Raw genomic sequence first — 23,604 nt, 5'->3', positions numbered from 1 at the left:
CAGGATAATAATGGGGATGACCCTTCCTCCAACCCTTCCAGCTGAACCACCCACCAACCAACTCCTCCCTCGACCGCGGACCGTGATCCGCCGCTCTTTCTGCCATCCAGTCATCTCCACCACGACGCTCTCTTTAACGGGGGATTGTTGGGCTCGGACAGAACAGTGTTCTCTCTGCCCGTCACATCCTCACAAAACGTTAATGTGATCATTCATGATGTTTTCTATTCTTTAGGTCCCCGTGTGGGCGGTAGCAGGGGCCAGACCGATATCCTGGCACGACATTTACAGTGTCGACCAACACCCACTCCTTTCTCCGTTTCAACGCCCGATCTTGGAGATGTTTTCCTCTCTGCGGGGGACTTGTTTTGAGGATTGTCGACACTCCTCATTCTCGACTTTGTCATATGGGCTGCCGTTCTTTTTTATAGTCCCTCGGCCAGGGAGGTCTGGGATGGGAATTATTCCCGTTTTGTTTTTTCGTCCTTCATTTGGGTTTGGGTCTGGTTTTCATATCGGGATGGATGGGCGATGATGGATGGATTGGTGGGTGGGTGGAAACTCTGGGGTTTGTTTCTTCTTTGCCACGTTTGACCCTCTCTCTCATTTTTGCTGTCAATGTTGTTGTTGGGCTTTGCTGGGGCTTCATTGAATGGGTTGCGCATTCCGGGCATGGGGCGATAACGGCCTGCGCAAGGACGGGAGGGATGAGACGTGTGGAAGAAGTCTATTTTGTGGAGGAATGAAGACATGTTCTGGGAGAAAGGAGAGAAGAGGGTTTTTAGACTAGTGGGAGAGATGTTGCATGGGCGTGGTTTATCTGTGTGTTTTTTGTTTTTTTGTCTTTTCCGTGTGGGATGGTGTGCGCGATGTAGATAGGAATACCCAAGGTGCATTCCTGCTCGAGTAAATTTTGTTCTGTGTTCTGTCTGCTGCACCTAGTTGGCTGTGCTGGTATTATGTGGACTGTATAGACCGAGGAACTTGAAGCTTGGTTTTAGCCTGGAACCTTATGCTTCCCCTAGCCATGTACACACATACCCCGTGAATAACGTTGAGATCCAACCTACCTACCTGAGTATCCCCCACACGGAAGCGTCGAGGTTTAGGAGAGAGATCATCATGAAACATTGTCCCATTTATACAGATTGTACAGATCCTAGATGAACAAGCCCACCCTCCATCATTTCCATCACATCAGTCCCGTTTTCGTTACTGTACAATAGTTCCATAGCCCCGAAGTCAGGCCCAGGCGACGGACCTGTCCGGAAGCTCTTCCATGGTTGGAGCCGAATGTCCTCCCAATTCCTGAGTTGGCTTTGTTTAGTCCTGGGATTCCACAGCCCATGCTTCCCGTGTAGTGGCCATTGTCTGGCTTCCTCCGCCCTCCTCGAAACACTTAGCTCGAGCCGAATCCCTTTTGTGTCCATCGGTTTCTACCCAGCCGGACGGACATGGCCCATGCAAGCAAGCAAGCAGAAACCCAGGCAGGGCATTCGTCGTCCAGCGGCACCACCATCACTGCCACCACCAATGATGGGCACAAACCAACAAACACAACAACAGCCACCAAACCGTTAACAACCCTGCCTCACAACGCCCAATAGGTAGTGGAAAGGCGCATGACTCTGACTCCCTTCATTTCCTCTTTCCTTGTTGAATCAACCTCTTGGCGAACCGATTCAAGTGGTAATTGATGGTATTCGGCGCCTTGGGCGGCGGTGGCGGGGCGTCCATGCACGCGCGCAGGGCTTGCTCGACGGTGGTGCAGCCGCGCCCGTTGTAGCCGGCCGAGGCCCAGCAGGCTGTATGTAGTAGTTAGACATTAGCGGACATATGTTTTTGGTTCTGTGAGTGGCGGGATGGATGGATGGCGGGGGGTTGGGAGTTGGGGGTTGGGCCAGATCATCGATTGAGGCATACCGAGCACCGAGGTCATGATGGACAGGCAGGGGTTGGGCTCGTGGCGGTTCGGGTTGCGCACCCGGAGGACTTTGAGCGGGGGGAGACGGATGGGGTTTCGCGAGGGTGGGTGCATCATCTTGTCTTGTCTTTTTTGGTTTTCTCTCTCGGTCGGCGGTTGGGGAGGGTGGATGAGTGGTTATTGCATGGCGGGGTGGGCAGGAGGTGTTGATTGCCCGTCGTTGCGGCTCGTCGTCGTCGTTGTCGTCGTCGTCGTTCGACGGGTCAAGGGGGGAGGGGTACGATTGGATAATGGTGTTGATGTTTGGATTGATTGAAGCTGCGGGAAGATTTCGCATCACGTGGAGATAAGATTCGGCGGCAGATGGACGCAGGTCCAGCGGAGGTTTACGGGAGGTCTTTGTTGGTGGGGCCGGCAGGATGCCGTTGTGGGTCCCATCCCCTCGGATCCACTCGGTGCAGGCGGTGCGGGAGCGGATGGTGGATCGCCGAGCTGTGCAGGTCTGGAAAGCGCGCGATTGGCCGCGGGTCAAGCCAAAAAGTAAACAAACGGCGTTGGACCAACCCATGTCACCTCCAGGGTCACTGTTGTCACAAAAGACCCTCTCCTCGTGGGGTCCTCTCGCGCATCTTCCCCAAGTCGCGGTGAAACACGCGTCTCACTCATTCCCTTTCCCATTCACTCAGCCAGAAATTCTACAGAGTAATTCTTTGAGATGAGGGACCAGCCAGCGATATTCTTTCTCGTATTTTAGTTGCCATTGACACGACTTAACTAAGGTACTGACACTTGGGTCCGTCTTATTCCTCTGATCTTGTCTTCTTATTTTCCTCCCTTCCCCGACCCGGCATTGGCGACACCACCACCATGAACACGAACGACACCGCCAGCGCTGGGGACACAACAACTAGCGGCAACATGCCGTTCGAATGGTAAGTCAATCTGCCACGTCCTACCTCAACATTCCATACCTGCCACGACGATGTCTCACGCTTTGGACCCATTGCAGCGCCCCTATTCCGACCGAATGCTTCGCCCCGCCTCCGACCTCCTGGCCGAGGGCCTGGGAACGCGTCCCCGTCCGCCCCGTGCCCGGCCGCCGCCGCCAGTCAAAGATCTGGAAACGCCTCGGCGGTGTGCCGCCTGTGCCCGACCGTGAATCGTACACGCGCGCTATGTCTGAACTCGAATCGCAAGGCCTCGGCTCGAGGAAGCGCGTTCGGCCCGAGCGACACGCCCCCGCGATCGGAAATGTCATGTGGGATCCTCGGGTCGAACAAGTGCAGCAGCAACGGGAGGATATTGAGCGTGATTTGGAGGAGGCGAGAGGTATGGACGGTGCCAGGGACTTGGGCGACGCGTTTTCTGACTCGGAGACCACAGTGGCCGTGTCTTTGGCCGAGCAGCAGACAGCCGATCAACAACCCGCGACAAGCTTGCGCGTCAAGCCCGCGACGTTCCCTGAGGAGAACCTGAAGTGGATCCCTAGGAAGCGTCACAACTCGCGGTGGCCGATACAACCAGCAGCCGGATCCTCCCCCGCGCCCGCGATGCCAGCAGCTTCGGAGCCCGTGGAAGTCGCGCTCAAGGTGGACGAGACGCACCTGAAGAAACGATCAACTCGCCGTGCCAGCAGTCGCCTCTCCCTCTCACCCAGGAAGCTTGCCCTGTCGACAACGCCCGCCAAACTCGCACCTCCATTGTCGTCACCGATCAAGAGGGCCTCCAGCCTGTCTCCAACAAAGGTCGCCAATTCGCCCCTGTCTGCGTTCAGGGTTAAAGCAACACCAACGAGGGTGGTTCTCGAGCCTTCTGACGCGCCTGCTCTGGGCCTCTCGCCTTCGAAGTCGGCCAGGTCTCCGAGCTCCCCGCCAGCCCATGCCTCAACCCCCCAGGTCGACAAGAGCTCAGAAACCCCCGATTCCCCCGCCGACGCTGCGAGCCCAGCACCCCTCCTCTTCGACCAACCGGTTCAGGACCCTCAACCCGAATCCCAAGATGAGGTACGCAGGCGCGTTTTCCTGCAGTCCGCCCGTAGGACAGAGCGGACACCCGCGGGAATCGCACGCCTGCTCGCCCTTAAGAATAGCCAGAACAGCAGCTCGAGTCGCCGCCACAGTTTGACATCGTTGGAGAGGATTCGGGAGGAGGGGTCGGGAGAGCGCAAAGGTCGGCGAAAGACCATGGATGTGACTTCCATGGCGCCGGATGCGGCTCGGGTGTCGGACCGCGTGGTCGAGGTTGACATGAGGACGAGCATCGACATTTTTGCGGAGGTTGGGGAGGAGCCTGTCGACTTGCTTCCCGTGCCGCTGGATGGTGCTGATGGAAAGCAGGTTGGGACTGAGTCAGGCGATAAGACTGTGGCTGCAGAGTCCAACAGCTTGCGGCGAGATTCTACTACGGAGTCAAGGGTTGGCGCGGGAACAAGCGGTGCTGCGGCCGGCCAGGCAACCAGCAGCCAAGATCTGGAGACCCCCCTACCCTCGGAGCTTTCTCACACATCCAAGTCCCTCGACATCAGCGGAGATGTGTCTACGTCTCATGGCTCTGACAATCTTCTACCCGCCTCTGAATTGTCCAGTACCGAGACTTCGTCGGATGAAGCAAGCAGTGTCCCTCCGTCGTCATCCAGCGATACAATGCTGAGCGAGCATGCTTCATCAGACCCTGCAGGCATGGAGCCCCTCAAGTCAGACTCCGTCCACGACGCCGGTTCTCCTCCGACAGAGGGTTCTGTTGAGAAGACCAGTCCAGCGCCCGAGCCACGACCGGTTAGCCATGTCGCTTCCTCGGCGAGTGAAACAACGGACAGTCCCAAGGATCACGAAGCGGATTCCATTGCAACCGGTGAGGAGCAAAGCGGGGCTGGTGGACCAACACCGACCTGCGACGTACCTTCGGGGCCTGCCTCTGAAGCTGTCATGGCGGATGAAAACCTCGACGAGGCCAACCCACCGACTGTCGCCAGTTTCACTCCCATCAACGGCCGGCAATCTCCGACGAACACCCCGCTCAGCCAACTCCGTGACGATGACGAGACTTCCGCTCCGCTTGGTTCGGACGACATGGATGCGGACGAGGTCGTCGAAGAGGAGGTGGTCGAGGATGATGACAACTGTGATGCTCCGGCAGCCATGGATGAGGACGTGACTGTCGAGGCCCCTCGGCCTGAGGCTGACACGCTGCAATTGCACGGGCGGCAGGATGACTCGGAGACCGAGATGCTGCGGAACTTTGTGTCTCGCGTCGCTGCCGATAAGAGCGCACGCGCCGCCGCCGCCGCCGCGGCACTCGCGCAGAAATGCGCCCGCCGATCCAGCCTGCTCGCGTCTATGACGTCCTCCACCGGATCGCCCATGATGCGCGACCGCGGTGGCGACGGCGATCGAGCCCCGTTGCGAGCCAGGAGTCCTAACAGCCCGAGCCCGACGAGGAAACGAAAGCTGGACGATGTGGAGGATGAGGCAGGGAAAGATGCTACCGCTGCTGGTGCGGACTGTTCTGCGGACGCGGCTGGTACGCAAAGCGACCGACCTCGCCTCAAACGTCGCCGCAAGCTCGCCAACCCAACCCCCGAAACCACCCTCAACTCCTCCGCCAGCACAGAGGACGCGGCATGCTCACCATCGCCTGTTTCCCGGACAGCTCCGAGCCTCCGCCGCTCCACCCGCCCGCGGCCCACGCGCATCGCCCTGCGCCCCTCGGCACCCTCCGCCAACTCGATCGCCCTGTCCATGTTCCCTGTCCGCCTTCCCGGCATGGGTGCCTTGTCTTCTCCTGACGAGGCGCCCTTCTCCCCCGGAACCCTGGCGGCCGCCGCGGCCCGCCAGCGCAGCGAGGAAAAGGACCTTGCCGCGCTGACGAGGGCAAACACGCGCAAGAACAAGGGTGGCGCGGTCCCCCCGCAGGTGGTGCTCGCGCGGCAGGCGGAGGATCCGACGTGGAAGATGAAGGAGTTGAAGGGCGTGTATGAGGCGAAGGAGACGAGGGGTGGCGACGCGTCGTCCTCGGAGGCTGGGGATGCTGCTGATGCTGCGGAAGTGTCCAAGGCTTCGTCCAAGAAAGCACCCAAATCGGTGCGCTGGGCCGAGCAGCTCGTGGAATATCACCAGCCCGACGACGAGGAGGCCCCTCAGCCGAGCGCGTTCCGCAGCCTGGCAACCCAGCTGCTGGCGGACGTTACCATGGCAGATACCAGCATCGAGGATGTTGTCGGGGTGGATGAGATTGCCGAGGCTGAGCCGCCTGCCCCGCCGGAGCCTGTCGTGGAGAAAACGGTCCGCGTAGCGCCCCGGAGGACTGGTAAGGCCGCTGCTGCGGCGGCGTCTTCTACGACTACCACGGCCCCAGCGCCTCAAACTGCTACCGCTACTGCTGGCGCCCCTCCCCCCGCGAGGCTGCGACGGTCGACGCGCTCCTCGCGCCTCCCGCCCCCGACGCCGGTGAAGAAGATGCAGCAGAAGGCGACTACGACAAAACAGGCGGCGGAGAAGACGGCAGCTCCGAAGAAGGCTGTTGCTGCTGCGTCGACAACTTCGATCCCTGCGCCTCCTGCCACCACTACCACGACACCAGCAACGGCTGCCGCACAGGTCGCCAAACCCTCCGCGCCGCCGAGCCTGCGTTCCCGCGCCAGGAAGCTCCCTAAGTTGGTCTCTGCGGCCGGGGGGGCTGGGTCTTCAGCAGCGGTTAAGTCGGCTGTGGCGGCGGTGTCGGCGGCCGCTGAAACAGAGTCGGTTTCTGCTGTGTTGGCACCGTCTCGCGCGGCTGCTGCTGGGACGACGAGGAGATCGGGGATTGCGAAGTTGGGGATGAGTGTGAATGGGACGCCGGCGCCGAAGAGGAGGGGACGGGCTGCGGCGGCGGCGGCGGCGGGGGTTTGATGAGTCTCCCGGGTTTTTGCGCTTGGGGCGTGGGTAGAGAGGCAGGGATAATGTGGTGGGGATCAAGAAAAGTACTTGACAGCAGCGTGGATTGTTTAGAGCATTTACTTGCTTTGGGAGCACGATGAGTATATGATTGGGAGGTTATTTGCTTGAGAGATGAGCTCAGCTGAGCAATGGGTGGCTTGGTTAGATGACGGGTTACGAAATGGCATGGCGTTCGGCGGGAGAATACATGATTGTTGTTTTGATGACTGCCTGATTCCTCTTCTCTCTGGTATGCTTCATTTCGGCATCGGTCTGGGCTTGCATTTTGATTCGATGGATCTTGTTTCTGAGTCTACCTACCTACGGACCAGGGATGGATTCTTATCCCTTCAGGCCTGGAACCAGCTCGGCATATACGGCACGCTCAAGCTCATCAAACAGTTTGAGAGCGGTGGCATCGTTGTAGGGTGTGACGTTGATGAGCAACGCAGCACCAATGCCCGTCTCTGGGTCCAGCCACTGCGATTCCTTGTGTCAGTAGGCAGATTCCAACAACAGTTGGAAGATCAGGGGAAGGGGGAAAAACAGAGAGCAAGACATACCCATCGAGAATTACACAACCCCGAAAACCAACTGCTCCCCTTCCTCCGCTTCCCCGGCACATCCTCCATGGCCAACAAGCCACACAGCCCATGATCGATCGCTATCCCTTCCGGCACGTCCGCCGCGGTGCCATACTTCCACGCCAGCCCTCGCAAGGACGCCCGCTGCCGCTCGTCCAGCTGCGGGCGCAACATCTCCCGCGCCGTCTCCTGCTTCAGAACCCCAGAGTCTCCGTCGCCTGCCAGCGAAGCCAGCACGCTGCTCAACACCCTCCCCACGTCTTCGGCGCACGAGTACGCCCCGAACCCGCCACTTTCCCATTCGGGTTGTTTGGGGAGCGGCACCGTTCCTTGCTTTAAGGCTCCTTGAATATCATTGCCCTCCCCGTCGGCAGCATCAGCAGCAGCCCTCTCCGAAACGGGTGCGTACTCCCCGCTCTCCTCCCCACCATCTTTCAACACCTCGGCCAGCACAAACCCCGTCCTCTCCAACTCAACCCCAGATCCAGACCCAGAACCAAAACACCGCCGCCGCAAATACTCCCCCAATTTTACTCCTGTCACCCGCTGAAGCAGCACCCCCGCCCAGTCCGGTCCAATACCGTAATACCACCCTTCCCCCGGCTGGAAACACAAAGGGTACGTCCACCCGTCGATGGTGCAACTGAGCATGCTGGAGGTCCTGCCGACGTGCTTGCTCCAGCGGAGGAGGTTCGGGTCGGAAATGTCGAGTCCCAGGCCGGAGGTGTGGGTGAGGAGGTGGCGGAGGTTGAGAGGGGTGGGGTTGGGGAGGAGGATTGGCTCGCCTGGCGGTGTTTCATTCTCTCCAGACGGGGGTGTGTTTGAACCTGAAGAGGTGAAGCTGAGGAGGATTGGCTGGGCAGCGAGCTCAGGGAGGTGGGGAGCGGTGGGTGTGTCGAGGGTTATGAGGTCGTTTGGTGGGTTTGGGGTGATGGGGGGATTGTTTTGTTGTTGTTCTTGGTGGTGCTGGTGGTCCAGGAAGTGCAGCAAGGCGATGGGGGTGAGGAGCTTGGTCATGGAGGCGATCCAGGTCACAGTGCGTGGGGTGAAGGCTGGGGAGGAGGGGTCGACGCGGGTGCGGCCTGAGGAAGATGAGTAGATGGCTCCTTGAGAAGTGTGTATATATTAGTAAATGTGCAAGCGAATCTTGGTAGGTGGATGGATAATGGGGTGGGGTGGTAGTACCATTCTTGTCGACCACGACGAAAGCTGCGCCGAGGAGCTTGTCTTTGGTGTCTGTTCCCCGGACAGTGTAACTGTCGAGGATGGCCTGGAGCTTCTCGGCCATGTTGGATGGTTTGAAAATATCGATATCGTAGCTGCCCCTTGGTAGTTCGTGGCTTGAGATGGGTCTGTTGAGTGTCAATCTGAGGTGAGAGTTCAGAGAATCTTGGTCTGATGATCCTGCTCATACCTTTGCTGCTTTATGTGTGTGGTCACTCACACAAGCTTTCTAGTCATTCCGTTTGTCGATCGTCCGTAATACGTATAAGTGAGTCACGCCGATCCGGAGTTGCAGTAGGCCAATCAACACGGAGATGCAAGGGATCTGCCAGGTCCTCGATACGTCATTTTGAACTCTCGGTGTTCTAACAGTGCGGTTCGAGCTTGCAGATGCAGCCAAGTGGAAGAACATGACCCATGATAAGCTCGGGATAGAAGAGACAAGAACCAGGGGAAAGCTTCATAGGTGTCTAAATGCTCCCGGTTGTTGAGTTTCAGCTTGGGAGCCCTGACAAGGTCAGGTCAGACAGGAGGGCGATCTCCGTTCATAAGTGTCTATGTATCTACTAGCTATCCTGATACCTTGAGATACATACTAATGCGTTTCTTCCCGGACTGTCATTCGCATCCCGTTAATTTGACGCCTCTTCTCCCGGAAGTTTCTGAGCGAACTCCCTGCAAGCCGTGACGATCCTGCCCACCATCCTCTCCTTCTCCTCCTCAGACGCATTCCTGAGATCCTGGACAATGAACACTCCCAGCTTGTCCAGATGCGACGACGCCTCGTTCCGCGGCTCGAGACGCCTCTCCATCTCGGGACCCAACGCCTCGACAACCCGCTCCAGCAGCATGACGGACTGGTCAAACAGCTTGAAGTCGAGGGTCAAAAAGCCCGTCACTTGCTCCGTGACCACCTTGTCCAGCAGCTGGAGCATCTCGACGGGACTTACGGAAGGCAGCTTGCGCTTCGGTTGTTGGTCTTCGTTTTGTTGATCCCCTCCTCCTCGTGAGGTCGAGGGTCTGGGGCTACCAAAATAGGATCCATGCCTCGTCACGCCATTGCTTTCGCCGCTGCGTTTTGGTGCACCGTCATCATCTTCACTGGTGGCAGCGGCATCGACTTGCTCCCCATTCAACTCGGCGATTTGAGCCTTCAGCTGCCGGATGAACTGCACAAAGTCGGCCGGCTGGTCGACCGAATCGTCGGTGTAGCGCCCGTAAAGCGTCTCGCGGATCGCGACGGCCGGGATGTACTTCTCGGCGATGTTCGGGCGGGCCACGCGCTCCCATCTACCCCCGGACAGGCTGACTCGCTCGCCCAAGTTGAAGATGATGTCGACCGGCTTTTGACCTTGCAGGCCAAGCCTGAATGGGCTGTCTTCTTGGAAAATGGCGATGTACTCGTCCAGGAGGCTCCATGGCGGGAGAGGAGGGTCAGCGGCGGCGGCCCTGGCGGCGTGGTAGAGGTATGCCGCCGTGTCGACGATGGAGCTGAGGTTAATGAACTGCTGACCCACGTAGCTGTGGACGAGCCTGGCGCGCAGATCGAGGAGACCGGACCACACGGGCTCGTTGCGGAGGAGGGAGAAGGGTTCGGGGTCCTCGGTGACGCCCGCGTTGAGGAGACGAGCCTTCATGTCCTCGAACATGAAGTCGTCGATCATCCCCTGCTTCGCGTCCAGGGTGTGGTAGTACCAGGCGCGCTTGAAGCCGCGGTTGTTGGTGTACGCCGAAAGGGTATGGCTTTGGAGCGCGTCGTAGAGCTTGCGGCCCGACTTTTGCATCTCCTTGAAGGCGAGCTCGACGTCCGTCTCCATGATGTGGCGAAGGTCGATCCACAGGTGGAGAGAGAATATGAGGGCGGACCAGTAGATCTTGAGCTCCAGATACACCATGAGGTCGAAGAGGAGCTTGGGCTCGCTGGGCATTTCGAACGGTATCTGGTCGTTCTTCTTGAGGGCTTTGAGGTGTGCGACCTGCATGATGAGGTGGTTGGTGACGGCCGAGTGGAAGTCATTCCACTCGGGTAGCCTGACATTGCCGTACTTGATGGGCTTCCGTTCGGACGGGGGCAACATGGGCACCTTTCCATACGGGATCAGGTCGCGGAGGCGAATAAGGGTCCAGTACGAGGGCAGTGCCAACCAGTCTGCTTCGTCGCGCCAAATGCGGTCGTCGGCCTCCTCCTTGGAAAGGTTCTCGTAAGCGTCGTAATCGACATGATCGATTCCGTACGTGTAGAACAGCATCTCCATCATGAAATCGTACGAGCCCATGACGGGGTTGTAGGAGTTCAGTTGGTGGCGCAGCTCGCACTCCATCTGGTGGAAGAGCTCGAAGGCGGCCTGGGCGAGGGCAGCCAGCGCGGGCAGGGGGACGGACCGTTCGTACCACCAGTCTGCGAATCGCTCCTCGACGAAGTTGCGAATGGCGTTGAAGTCGATAAAGTAGCAGTAGATCATCATGTATACGTCGAACTCGTCGTCTTCCTCATCGAAATCGTCTTCTTCCGGCGGAACAAAAGTGGAAGTCGTCGACCCAAGCAGTGGGCTTCTTCTTCTTCTTTTCCGAGGCGGACTTGTCAAGGCGACGGTCGTGCTTCCTCTTGAAGGCCTTCTTAATTGCCTTCCTCTTGCTCGTCCTCTTTGCCCGGGTTGGCGCCGTGGACGGCCCTGCTTCTGCGTCTTCCTCGGACTCACTGGGTGCATCCTCACCGGCACCTGACGGGCTCTGGACCTCGAGGCGTGCAAATAGGTTCTGCAGCTCCGGAAGGGGAACGGAGGAGTCTTCCTTGGACTTCTCCGCAGACGTCGAACGTGCGGGCCTGACGACGGCCTCCAGTTTGGCCAAAACACGCTCCAACACGCCGATAATGTGCGCATGGTTGGCGTTGCTTTGCTTGATCTTCTCGTCCTTGGTGTCCTTGGTGGCGCGGCTGAAGAAGTTGAAGCTCTTCTTGCGCAGGTTGACCACGTCGCGCAGGATTGTGAGGACCGAGTCGGGCACGTCATCGGGAGATGCGTTGTCGGCGACACGCTGGGCTAGATCCTCGAGCTGGCTTTAGTGAAGCGATGTGCCGGAGTCCAGAGGGGGCGGCGGAGAGCTGAGGTCAAGCTTCTCCTTGCCCTTGCCCTTGCCCTTGCCCTTGCCCTTTTTCTGGCTTTGAGATTCTTGCTGCTGCTCTTGCTGTCCCTGCTGGTGAGCGGCGTCCGCCGAGCCGCTTCAGGGGCTCCCGAGAGGATCCAGGGGCACCATCACCAACAGGACCACCATTCGCGGTTCCACTACTTTCGCCGTTCGCTTTCTTGCGCGTCAACTTTTCAGCCGTTTGCTTGAGCCAGCTCTGGAACTGGGCTTGGCCAAGCTTGTAGCGCTTCCATGTCCCCATGCCGTTGGCCTTGGGGGCCGGTCCGGCGGTGGGGAGGCGATCCATCTTCACAGGGCGTACACGATGATTCAATAGAGAAGTGAAGTCTGGATAATCATTCAGAGTAGAAGGATTTCGGCTGCCCATCTGCTGCACGTGGAAGTCCAATATGCCACTCTAAATAACTTCCGGGGCTGAGACAGCGTGAGGCTCACTAACACGTCAAACACGCGTTACTGATGCCCCACCACGGGATATGTATGCCAGCCCAACCCCGCAGGCACAGACTGTTTCTGGCAAGAGAACTGGAACTTGGTGGTGACCTGCGCCGTCGTGCCTGGCTTCTCGACAGAAAAAAAGCAAAAGACGCATCACGGCTGCCCGCCAGGAGGGTTCTCGCGTCCAAGAGAGCCAACCGTGCATCTGCTCCGCACTCACGTGCATTGGAAACGTCGGTGGATGACCTAGCGGCAAGAGGTTTAAGATGCAAGATCCACAGGAAACCCTAACCCCGTGCTATCATGTTTGGGCCGCAGTTGCAGAATTGTTTAGTAGAAGAGCAGGAAGTAAGGCTGATTTTGCTTCGCTTCTTTTACAACTTGCAAAATCCCTGCCAAATAAACGATTTTCAGTCTAATTGGGCAACAACTCAAACCTTATTTACAACAAGCGTATTCCGACGTCGGGGGTTGGTTGTGCTTTACCTCGCTCTTGCCCTGAGTTCAGACGGAAGAGTCAGGGCTGGCGACATGGCTCAGCGAGGCAAAAAATATATGGAGATAAGCAGACGCCAAGTCTAGAATGTATCTTCCATTAATGTTATAGGCGCCGCTAGGTAGGAGGTTGGCCATGCAGTCAGAAAGGCTTCGCTTGTTCCTCGCCACGTTTTCTATCCTTGTTTCCATCCCACAAAATAAGCGAGAGCTCCATGTGCTGACATTTTTTGATCAATTTGCAATCATTGCCGATATTATTAGAGATTCATCACCATCGAACCGAAATGCCTCGAACTCGATTTCGGCGGCTTCATCGAGCCTTTTGCCTGACAGCCCTATGTCACTGCCTCTGAATTTCAAACTCGGTTGTCAATAACGTCCCTTTAACCGTCGTCTCTTTCCGTGATTTTTTTTCCTCCGAGCGAGTGAAGCGGCGTCGACGCCTAGCCGTTCGGGCCAGGCAGACTTTGAATGGGCCAATCTTGACCCGTCGTGCCCAAGAACCAAAAGTCGAGTGATCTAGATTTTGGTCTCCGGGTACATAGGCCGATGGACAGTCGTCCAAACACGGAACATGCCGTGGCGTGTTCATTGTCCCGATCCAAGTCGCGTGGCGAGCCGGTGCGGCTGGGAGCCGCATCCTCCCCCGAAGATCTGTGGCAAGAAAATAAACCCCTCATCGTCCGACCACCAACCACAATTCACGAATCATATCCAGGAGATGCTGTTTCGACTCCGCCCATTCGGAGTTAAGTGGCTGGAGGGCTACAGAGTTCCTGCCTTGCCTGACGGCTCCCTTGGACCGGGCAACCAAATAGCGTAACGGCCATACCAGTCCGACGGGGTGAAATGTATGACCCAATATCTAAAGATAGAAATCTGGGGAAACATCGCCGTCGTGCCCATCAAAGCTTAATCGTACCTCTTGCCTCCGTCGAGGCGAGTTGAGGAGGTCGTAGGGAAAGAACTAACACATGGCAAATTGAAGATTCACAGCAGACAGCAAAGAAAGAAAAGGGTACAAGCCCAAGTCCTCAAAGGTAATAATGAGTGGAATCGGCAGCCCAAGCGTGAATGATCATCGGGTTGAAGATCCTACTACAAATCCAGCCAACCCAGATATGTGGGCCATTGACATCACAGTGTCCTAACCACCCAAGTACCTCCAGATGTCATAGGCCGTATCTATCAGGCTCTGTTCCTATGTCCGAGCCAGGTGCTCCACACCCCATGTCTCCTTTTGCTGCTCCTCATAAACCTCCCAGCAAGCTTCACTCAGCAACGAGGCGTATGGTCACTGGCCACTCGCCAGACTTATTTGACCTCCCATTGATTGGCTCCCCCTAGTGCGTTTACCGAACATTGACGAAGGATGGTAGAGTTTTTGGCTGTGTGCTTCGGCCGATCGCCAACACTGTTTGCAAACGTGAGGGTCATTTTTCTCGAACCCCTTGGAGTGACATATTTGATTTGGGTTTGGGCAGCCCAAGCGGTGTACACAGTAGCAATCATCAGACTTCTGACTTTGTGAATACACGGGCATGAGTCAGTGTCTCGAAGAGTAGCTGGGACAGCTGGCTTCAGAATCGAAGCCAACAAGCTACGCCCTGGGCATACACACATGCCCAGTAGATACGAATCGGACTAGATTTGCCACGAGACTGGGGAGCAGCACTACTTCAGGCACAGCCTCTGGGATCCGACCTAAGTATAGCATTCGATGAAATCATCACCTCCTGGACCCAGATCCAGACCCCCGCATTTCACCAACATTGTCACCCTCTTGCATCTTCTGATGAGCTTTCTGGGTTCTCATCTCGCCATCTCTCCTCTCATCCTAACCCGCCACCACAGCCGCCATCCGACGTCTCGCAGCAACACGGCAGACAAAGAGCCAACACTTCTCATCCAAGCCTACATGGCCATTACGTACTGGAATGCGCTGGGTTAAAATTGGTGCAGTCTCTAGGCAGACTCGCTATCAGAGCTGAAAGGAGGACTTCAAGGCTGGGTCGGGCATGAATGTCATGAAGGAAGCGTACTTGGAGTCTAGTCTCTCGCCACCACCGGTTACCCGTTTCATATGGGCCAACCATAACGCTTGATGCCTTGCGGCTGTGTATAGGTTCCAGGTTCATACCACTACATTGAGCAGAGCTGTATCAAGTCCTGGGCTGAAGGGCAAGGAGAACATGTGATCCGAACGCATCCTGAGGGCAATAGAGAGTTGGCAGAGCTGAACGATTGCTCAGCCCCAGAAGACGATCATAGCATCAGAGTTAGACTCGAGGTCCGAAAGCCGAAAATCTCGACCCAAGATGAGGATTATCTCGAGTATAAGTTGACCATTCTCCCACGTCGAACGTCTTGATCTTGTTCCTCAACACACAGCACACAAAGCAACACATCCAAATATCCAACTACCTTCCTGAAGCCCGATCTGACCTACTAATCCTATCAACTCCTGCTTTCACATTCCCTCCCAACCCCTTGAGCAAAATGAAGTTCTTCGCCACCATCACTACCCTCTTCGCCGGCCTCGCTGCCGCCATCCCCGTGACTGAGGTCAACTCTCATGAGCTCGACGAGCGCCAGCTCGCCCCCAGTGGCCACGAAGTCGAGATCAGGGGCGTCAGCTACGGCGGCAGCGGCTGCCCCGGCGGCTCCGTCGGATACCAAATCTCTGACGACCGCACGACCATCACCCTCCTGTACGATGAATTCATCGCGCAGGCCGGAAAGGGCATCGAGCCCAAGGATCGTCGCAAGAACTGCAACCTCAACCTGAAGCTGCATTATCCCCAGGGCTGGCAGTTCTCCGTCTTCCGCGCCGACTACCGCGGCCACGTGACCCTTCCGGAGGGCGCCACCGGCAAGGCTACTGCCAACTACTTCTTTTCTGGCGGAACTGGACAGGTGAGTACATCATAATCACTTCAGTTGACGTCCACAAACCCCGTCTGCTAACTCCTACCTCTCCAGATCACCACCAAGGGCGAGTGGACGGGCCCCATCGACGAGGATTATCTTAAGCAGGACAACTTCTCCCTCATTAGCTACGCTCCCTGGTCGCCGTGCGGCTTCTCAGGGATGCTCAACATCAACTCGGCCATCCAGGTCAATCCGCTCCGTCTCCAGGAGCCGGCCCTGCTGACGGTGCGTCCCTCTCTCCCTTGCTCGGACAGTAAGCCCAGTGTACTAACACATACACTATCCTACAGGCCGAGTCTACAGACCTTACCTTCAAGCAGATCGCCTATCTGCAGTGGCGCAAGTGCAAGAAGAACTAAGCGCCAGCCATACGCTGGTCTCAGTCTGTAGAGGGGATGGACATGTGAGATCAGATCGAGCATGACGCACTTATGTAGGGCTGCTAGACAGTCTAGATTTGAGTCAGTTGTTTCTTGTGTTTCTGTTCTGGGAGGCAGTCAAGTCAGGTCGTTTAGTCTTGTTCCAGTTAGTGTTACACTCTCCTTTACAACCGTCGTTCAACACGGCATTTGCTTTTGTTCAATTTCATGACTGTTTTATACGAGGAATGATGTCGCCACACTGCTATGGCAAATGATGTGAACTTGTATCAGCTTCAACCTGGTAACCCACCCCCAACCCCTTTTCGGTCTCCGGGTCCTAACCGAAGCCTCGGACTCTTGGGCCTATGGGGCCGGCTTGGCATCGGTTGTGATCGGCCAAGCCCGTGTCCCCTCCGGCCCCACTCGCAGCAATTTTCCCCCCAAAAAGTTGCCTTCTTCAGTAAGGTCTCCTCTTTCTCAGTCCAAACTGGGAAAGTATTAACCTCGTCAACAACAACGACATCAACAACAACGCCCAACGTCACACCATCTCAACTCCCTTGGTCAACATGAACGACCACGACAAGGCGCGTTTCGACGCGCTCGTGGACTGGTCCCGACAGCGAGGGGGCGATCTGCCTCTTGAAGTCTACCGTGACGACGTCACAGGTTTCTCTCTCCGCAACCCTGTACAGGCCGCCCCTCTTGAGCCCGGATTCGTCGCCGTCGTCTGTCCATTGTCAACGACCCTCTCATTCCTAAACGCCCTGGCCGATGGGCCTTTGCAACTCTCCTCTGAACCTCTATCCAGACCTCATCACCCTGCTTTCCCTAAACCTTTCATGCAGTCTCTCCCACCATATGTCATCGGCCGCTTCTTTCTCATCAAAGAGTACCTGAAAGGTAGACAGTCGTACTGGTGGCCCTATCTCGCCACCCTTCCTGCTCCCGAGCAAATTGCTGCTTGGGTCCTTCCAGCGTTCTGGCCAGAGGATGACATCTTTTACCTGGACGGCACGAATGCCGGCATGGCGATCGGAGAGATCCAAGACAATCTCAAACGCGAGTTCAAACAAGCCCGGAAGATCCTCAAAGAGGAGGGTTGGCCGGACTACTCAAACTACACCCAGCTCCTTTACAGATGGGCCTACAGCATCTTCAGCAGCCGTAGCTTCAGGCCCTCCCTCGTTCTATCACCGGCTGCCCGGAGCCGCATAACATCCCTGTTACCACCAGGATGCCAAATCGACGACTTCTCCATCCTCCAACCCCTCTTCGACATCGCCAACCATTTCCCCACGGCTCGCCACACCTGGGACAGTCAACCCACCGCCGACGGTGCTGAAGAGGCATGCCGCCTCATCTGCCACGACCACTACGGCCCAGGGGAGCAAGTGTTCAACAACTACGGCCCAGACAAAACGAACAGCGAACTCCTCCTATCGTACGGCTTCATCCTGCCCGAGACGGACGCCATTCACAACGATTACATCCACGTGCGCAAGCGTGGTGGTGGTCCGGGGGTGGATGCCGGCCGAGACAACAGAGGCGAAGAAAGCCGCTCGGGAGAAACGGAACAGCCAAAAGACTTTCTCATCTCCCTCCGTCCCATCGCCCACCCTAGCTCCCTCGCAGCTCACTCCCGTCTTCGACGGGCCGCTGCTGATGCTACTGCTGCTGCTGCCGCTGCCATGGCACAAGCCTCCGATGCTGATGGTGACTCAGCAACGCCTCCCACCCCGCAATCCGCTACGAGATCCCTCACTGACCTCCCCTGCTTCGCGCACTTCGAGCCCGCCCTTGTCGAGGACATCACCGAAGCTGTCGTGTCGCCCGAGGAAAGACAGGCTCTCCACCAGTGGACCGCCCCGTCAACCAGCTCTGACAGTCGTCCTGAACATGCTGTTCTTCCCCCAGAACTGGCAGGGCTGGCGGCCAAAGTGAGGGAGGTTTTGGTGCGCAAGTTGCGAGACGATTTGCGCAGACTGCGATCTGTGAAAGTGCTTGAAGTTCATGGGGATGAAGGAGGGGAGGGTAGTGACGAGGAGGAGGAAGGGGAGGAGGAGTACGTTCTCCCGCCGCCGGGGAATCGCAATCAACAGGTTGCTGTCGAGTATAGGAGACAGTGTGAGAAGGTGTTGGTGGCTGCTTTGGCAGGGTTGGAAGAACGGGACTAGATGGAACGGTTCACTGTTGGGAGGTGGTTCGAGGGGTATGTCGTCAAGGTTGGTGTTCGGGGACGTTCTGTGTAAGCCAGGTTGCATCAATCTGGTTAGTAGCATCCGTAGGGACCATATTCTGATATTGGTAGTCATCCAACAGATACATGAGGCTCTGTGTGGGTAGGGAGGGGTGAGAACACCACTGAAATGCCGCCCGTGGAAGTTCGTCGCAGTATCTTACGAGTCCGTTCAAGTCACGTAGTTACTGTGTATGCACGCTGACTTCCACGGAGTAGTCTCCGACGTTGCTACCACTACCGCTAGCCTCCTATAATAGTAGGTACTACTATACAATGATAACAGGGATGCCCGAAATCCAGGGCCGGTACTGCTGACACTGTTTCCAGGTCGATGTAACCCACCGCAACACAACCATCCAGAAGCATTCCATGGCTGGATGCTGTAGTAGTAGTAGTAGCAGCCCGGGACGTCTTCCCGAAACGCTCGCAGTGCAATGGCATGCTGACGGTGTCATCGCGGTTGGGCATGTGAGTGTATAGTGGCAAGAGGGAATGCGCAAGAATAATGCGATGGGATGTTAAGCTAAGAATTGACGCGGACTAGTGGTGATAGTGAAGAGTCTAGCCTTGATTTACCTGGTATTACAGGAAGATTCACTGCTTTTATCGAAGCATTCGATACACATGGCTAACTAGGAATGGTTGTTCCATATATTGGTTCGTACGATGGAAAGCAACGGTCGGGAAAGGTACCCCTTAAGGGGTGTGTGGTGGTGAAGTCATGATTACTCCGACGTTGCTGTACGAGTGGTTCTGGATCCATGCACTAATTATGGGCAGTTAAGACCAGTTAATGCTGAACTATATCAACAGTAATAAGGCTATATGCCAGATTATCATGTCTCAGGACGTTCTTCCCTGGGTCAGATCCTGCAAATTCTACCAGGTATGAACTGGATGCGGCTCTTCCATGGCACGTGCGTAGTGCACAACAGCTGATGGAGAGACCGCATATGGATGTCGAACCATGGTCATGATATTGGGGACTGAAATGAAGAGTTCGTCCTGTGAATGTAGTGATGAAGCACGGCCCGACCGTGATAATACGAGAGTCGGTACATGAGTAAGATGCCTCCTCTATCGTGCCGTCCCGGCTGACATGCAGCCCATCACCACCGGCATTCCAGGAGCAAATCACCTGAGACCTCCGTTTCTGGATCAAACAGTCGAGACTTGTACCCTCTTTCCATGCACCAACACAAGCACACGGCCGAGGAGGTGCTAAACGTCTCTGATAGTGCCAAACCGGGGTTGCAAGGGTCCCCAAACAGGTCTTAACACGGGAGGTTGTATGCTACCTCGGTGAGCCGGCAGTCTGGGCGAGTGTAACTCCCCTACCCGAATGTTGATGGGGTTCGGAAGACATGCCGCAGAAGCGGATGGTGCAACCATGATGGTCTTGGTGCATATGGCAGAGGCAGGATGGGGTTTGGGGAATGCCATGGTTTTTGTCCGGGCCATCTGAGTATAACACACCGGATCACCTCCCGGTTTCCAAGACAGCCGGTCAGGGAGCTCGTCAGTTGTGTACGAGTACTGTGTAGTTATGTGCTCTGTTCGGAGGCAGACAGATAAGCACAGCTATGGGATATTCTGAAATGTGGTGAAGGCCAACAAGAAGCTCAGCCGATGCCGATGACCAGGGTGCCCGGAGTTTGTTCCGCTCCCCAGTTGGATGCCGACATGGCGTGTGATGTCTGAGCGTATTATCACCTTATCTTAACTCTTGTCCTTGCGGCACGAGATGAGCACCGACTGGCTATCCTTGGCACTTCTCAAGTGGTGGCAGGATACCTACTCAAAGCCCACAGCTGATGTATGTATGTACATGCATCTGTGTTGACACTCCGCAGTGGGCATCCGTCCGCCGTCCTGCTGGCAGCTGACGGGCCGAGTCATCTCGGCCGAGTGGAGAGGAGGCCGAGATCCTGGAATGCAGTGGTCAGCATGCGGGTGGCTGTATGGTCTGCAAGACTGCGGGGGGCCGATGGAGAGATGCCGGCGACGGGAAATGAAGCCGTGCCCAGTGTCTGTTGTGTTTACTTCTCCATGAGTTTCACCAGGCTGGACTCGGAAGCATCCGAGGCGTGACCATAAGGCTCGCATTCGCTAAACCAAAGTTTGCCGGAAACCCATGTCTGCCGGTTTAGCATCAGGCTTGCCAGAGGGCTAGCCTGGAGTGGTTAATTATTGTCTTGTTTCCCTCAGACCCGACGACAGGAAGTGAACCCGGGCATCTCAGGGGTGCCGGGTATATACGCCCATGTCATTAGTATCACGAGCGCCGAGTTACAACGACGTGTGTCTTATTGTTTTGCTACCACTAGACAACAATACAGAAAAGGTTAAATCGGGCCGGAAGATTGGATAGTTACAACCTGAGTCGGCACGATTGGGCCGGGAACTTTCTTACCCCCGTCAAGCGGTAGTTAGATCTCTCGGTTCAAGCACCCGGGCCAAGAAGAGAACAGCCCGTTCAATACGGATACGGATCACGATCGACAAGTATCGTGGCGTTCATCGAGATCGCAGATACAGACATGGAGCCAGACATCGAGGGGCACTTCCTTGGCTTCACATCAACACAATCAGCCCAGCCATGTCGTGTTCGCATGTGAAGTTCGAGAAACAGGCTTGTGCTACCCAGCTGTTTGAGCCTCGATCTGTCTAGTTTCCCAGATAATGTCGGGAGAGGGTGGGGGCGGGAGGCTCTGTGCGACGCGATCGAGACTGGGGAGCAAGGAACTCGATGGTGATTGTGATGGGCGGCTTGGACCGGTATGGAGTAATGGTTGCAACGGCGCGATCCGCACTAGTCCTTGTGGCGATGGCAGGAAAATGCGGAGAGAAAGGACACCGTTGGGATTCGTTCACCGACCTTGCTTCACGTTATGGGGTGGTGTGTTGAACGTTTGCTAGGTGTTGGTCCGGGCCATGTCTCTTCCCAGGTTGTTGTCATGGTGTATTAGCGGGGGTCCTCCCACATTCAGGAGATTGTGCCGGATACCAAAACCAGGGCGTTGGTGAAGTTAAACAAGGTCAGCACTTCGGCAGTGAAACCGCCCTCGATCTGCGCAGGATCACCGTACCGCATTGCCTTGTTTGACGCAGACATGCATCGGCTATGTACATACTGACAGGGAGAGAACAAATGCATGTTGCCGCAGCTCACATCCCTGTGTTGAGGGAAACACCATCAATCATCGTATTTCCCTTATCCAAGCTGACCATCCCGAGGATGCTGAACAGGAAAAGCGTGACGGCAGCCAGCGGCGGATAGTAGCCCAGCCATCGCCGCAATCACGGACAAAATGTTTCCCCACGCTGCGGATGAAGCTCGTGCAGGGGAAAAAAGCAAACGAGGCTTGAAGCCCCGCGAGCCATTTGCTGCAGCCCTAATTCATGGAGGGGTCAGACACCCTTGCTCTCACATGAGGGCCATTGTCACATCTTTCCTCATCCGAGAACTTCAAAGGCAAGCTCACGCGAAGACAACATGGATCAAGAAGATTTTCAGAAAGCCACACTCTCCCAGGACTGCCGTTTTTGGGCGCCAACCGACAACCTGGGGAGGTTGTCATTGTCATTGGTGTGATGAAATGATGCGGTACTGGATGTATGTATGTACGTACTATTTCAGGAACACCAGAGGTCAAACAGTCAACACAAAGACCAGGCATGTGGCGTTTCAGAGAAACACCATCCGTCGATCTACGATCCGCTTGGGATCAGAGTGATCGATCGCCAACGTCCCTTCACAGATGATGGCGGCAGGCAGTTTTGGAACCCATGCATTGCTGCCCTGTTCACGAGAGTTCCGGCAGGCTATTCGCATGTTACCAAACATCAAGGACTGTGCCGTGTCGATTTGTTGCTCAGATCTCGAGCCGTCTTGTCGTCCCACCCATTGCTATCTCATCAAGCAAGCAAGGTGGTTGTCTTGCCCTCCTGGGCCAACATTTTCCAGAAGACCCGGCTGTATGTGCTGCTACCACCCTTCTCTGGTTGTATCTGGCTGGCTGACTCGGGCTTCATTACGGCCGGTGGCTTGCGGCTGGCCAACATCTAGCCAACGCGTCTAGCCGTGGTGAGAGAGAGATGGTGATGCCGTGTTGGGCCTCCATCTGCATGGGACGATCTTCGGCGTCGGCCAAAGGAATATTTGCTGGTCTTGATGCGTTGTTTTGACTGACTCGTGGCATCATGTTTTCATGTTCCCCCGTGATTCATAGAGCTCGGTGGACTGCTTGCCTGTCTCACCGTAGGCATCATAGCACCCAACTTCAAAACTTGACAGCCGGAAGGTCTGCGAACACGTAAGTAACAAGGTCTTAAGTCGGCCATAACCGTAACGACAGCTTGGTTAGAAAACATTGGGCCCCGGCCGGCAAACTGAGACAGAAAGAACCAATATCCAGCCTCAAGAGTTGCCTGCACTGAGATGTCATGGAACCACTCCGTATGCAACTCCCATCAGATAAAAGCCGATGTGTCGTCCCGTGTTAGCGGCGTCCAATGGACTCGAGTGTCGTGGCCGACGGTCACGGGCATGTGCGCTGCCGGCCTAGACCTCGATTCAACGGCCAACGGCCACCCACCAAGAACACCAAAGGGCTAGCCATGTCGCGGGCTGGTTGCCTACCCTGTGGACGACGAAACAGAAAATTGCCGTGTTTGATATCACTTTGGACTAAGATGGCGCCGGTGTTGGCCATTCGTCTCTACAGCCTGATATGACAATCTCACACCCCCATCCTCAAGTGTCCAGAAGTCTCAAAAGTTCCCAATGGTGATGGGCCTTCTCCGAACCACCGCATATCATACGGCAGCACTCATTCAAAGCCCCCGTTCACTGTGATCTCCGCGGCCCTCGATCGAGATAGCCTCTCACCGCCTTACTCCACGTGTGTTCACGTTCAGCATCAACAATCGACTTTCATCCAATCTCCCTCGGTTCCGTCACCGCGGGGCTTGCATCGGCTGTCCTGTTTGGGAAGCAGTCCAGGGTGCGACGAGTGATGTAATTCGGCGGTTTGGGGCACAACCCCGGTAGATGGCTGATGAGCTCTGCTGTGTTTATCACATGGCGCTTTGACTGGGCCAGTACTTGAACACCACCGCAGAAGAGGAGGGCTGCGACTGGCAGCCAGGGGAAGAAAAGAACCAGTGAGAGTGGGGGGTAGAAGGACAAACAATGAGTTGGCAAGCCAAACTGATGAGAGGAGGAGGGAAGTGAAGCAATCCCCGAGGAATTGATTCATCGGGTTCTGACAAGTGAACTCTTGCCAAAATGCAGGCCAGCTGCAGCTCATGATTCATACTGTATATGCATACATACATA

General features: G+C 56.2%; 10 protein-coding genes across 10 annotated transcripts; 5 read left to right on the top strand and 5 right to left on the bottom strand.

Annotated features, from left to right (window-relative positions):
* Positions 1 to 10: 10 nt before the first annotated feature.
* On the top strand, positions 11 to 372 carry VTJ04DRAFT_5735 (uncharacterized protein; the record flags this gene model as incomplete). The annotated part of the gene is made up of 2 exons (XM_069363882.1): positions 11 to 167; positions 236 to 372. The coding sequence occupies 2 exons, from the start codon at positions 11 to 13 to the stop codon at positions 370 to 372; spliced, it is 294 nt and encodes a 97-aa protein (XP_069217764.1).
* Positions 373 to 461: 89 nt separating this feature from the next.
* Positions 462 to 896, bottom strand: VTJ04DRAFT_5734 (uncharacterized protein; the record flags this gene model as incomplete). The annotated part of the gene is made up of 1 exon (XM_069363881.1): positions 462 to 896. The coding sequence occupies one exon, from the start codon at positions 894 to 896 to the stop codon at positions 462 to 464; it is 435 nt and encodes a 144-aa protein (XP_069217763.1).
* Positions 897 to 1,027: 131 nt separating this feature from the next.
* Positions 1,028 to 1,581, top strand: VTJ04DRAFT_5733 (uncharacterized protein; the record flags this gene model as incomplete). The annotated part of the gene is made up of 2 exons (XM_069363880.1): positions 1,028 to 1,044; positions 1,173 to 1,581. 2 exons carry the CDS (start codon positions 1,028 to 1,030, stop codon positions 1,579 to 1,581), a joined length of 426 nt encoding a protein of 141 aa, XP_069217762.1.
* A 10-nt stretch (positions 1,582 to 1,591) lies between these two features.
* Positions 1,592 to 2,492, bottom strand: VTJ04DRAFT_5732 (uncharacterized protein; the record flags this gene model as incomplete). The annotated part of the gene is made up of 2 exons (XM_069363879.1): positions 1,592 to 1,805; positions 1,924 to 2,492. The coding sequence occupies 2 exons, from the start codon at positions 2,490 to 2,492 to the stop codon at positions 1,592 to 1,594; spliced, it is 783 nt and encodes a 260-aa protein (XP_069217761.1).
* Positions 2,493 to 2,791: 299 nt separating this feature from the next.
* VTJ04DRAFT_5731 (uncharacterized protein) lies at positions 2,792 to 6,810 on the top strand (the record flags this gene model as incomplete). Its single annotated transcript, XM_069363878.1, has 3 exons — positions 2,792 to 2,856; positions 2,934 to 3,253; positions 3,308 to 6,810. The coding sequence occupies 3 exons, from the start codon at positions 2,792 to 2,794 to the stop codon at positions 6,808 to 6,810; spliced, it is 3,888 nt and encodes a 1,295-aa protein (XP_069217760.1).
* Positions 6,811 to 7,179: 369 nt separating this feature from the next.
* VTJ04DRAFT_5730 (uncharacterized protein) lies at positions 7,180 to 8,709 on the bottom strand (the record flags this gene model as incomplete). Its single annotated transcript, XM_069363877.1, has 3 exons — positions 7,180 to 7,317; positions 7,401 to 8,527; positions 8,607 to 8,709. The coding sequence occupies 3 exons, from the start codon at positions 8,707 to 8,709 to the stop codon at positions 7,180 to 7,182; spliced, it is 1,368 nt and encodes a 455-aa protein (XP_069217759.1).
* A 568-nt stretch (positions 8,710 to 9,277) lies between these two features.
* On the bottom strand, positions 9,278 to 11,110 carry VTJ04DRAFT_5729 (uncharacterized protein; the record flags this gene model as incomplete). Its single annotated transcript, XM_069363875.1, has 1 exon — positions 9,278 to 11,110. The coding sequence occupies one exon, from the start codon at positions 11,108 to 11,110 to the stop codon at positions 9,278 to 9,280; it is 1,833 nt and encodes a 610-aa protein (XP_069217758.1).
* A 25-nt stretch (positions 11,111 to 11,135) lies between these two features.
* VTJ04DRAFT_5728 (uncharacterized protein) lies at positions 11,136 to 12,078 on the bottom strand (the record flags this gene model as incomplete). Its single annotated transcript, XM_069363874.1, has 2 exons — positions 11,136 to 11,699; positions 11,833 to 12,078. The coding sequence occupies 2 exons, from the start codon at positions 12,076 to 12,078 to the stop codon at positions 11,136 to 11,138; spliced, it is 810 nt and encodes a 269-aa protein (XP_069217757.1).
* A 3,149-nt stretch (positions 12,079 to 15,227) lies between these two features.
* On the top strand, positions 15,228 to 16,018 carry VTJ04DRAFT_5727 (uncharacterized protein; the record flags this gene model as incomplete). Its single annotated transcript, XM_069363873.1, has 3 exons — positions 15,228 to 15,644; positions 15,711 to 15,884; positions 15,950 to 16,018. The coding sequence occupies 3 exons, from the start codon at positions 15,228 to 15,230 to the stop codon at positions 16,016 to 16,018; spliced, it is 660 nt and encodes a 219-aa protein (XP_069217756.1).
* Positions 16,019 to 16,590: 572 nt separating this feature from the next.
* VTJ04DRAFT_5726 (uncharacterized protein) lies at positions 16,591 to 18,198 on the top strand (the record flags this gene model as incomplete). Its single annotated transcript, XM_069363872.1, has 1 exon — positions 16,591 to 18,198. One exon carries the CDS (start codon positions 16,591 to 16,593, stop codon positions 18,196 to 18,198), a length of 1,608 nt encoding a protein of 535 aa, XP_069217755.1.
* Positions 18,199 to 23,604: the final 5,406 nt, after the last annotated feature.

Source organism: Mycothermus thermophilus (assembly GCF_041956435.1).
Source record: "Mycothermus thermophilus strain CBS 625.91 unplaced genomic scaffold VTJ04scaffold_4, whole genome shotgun sequence".
NCBI lineage: Eukaryota > Fungi > Ascomycota > Sordariomycetes > Sordariales > Chaetomiaceae > Mycothermus > Mycothermus thermophilus.
Note: the sequence above shows the minus strand (reverse complement) of the source record. Positions and strands in the feature narration are given on the sequence as shown.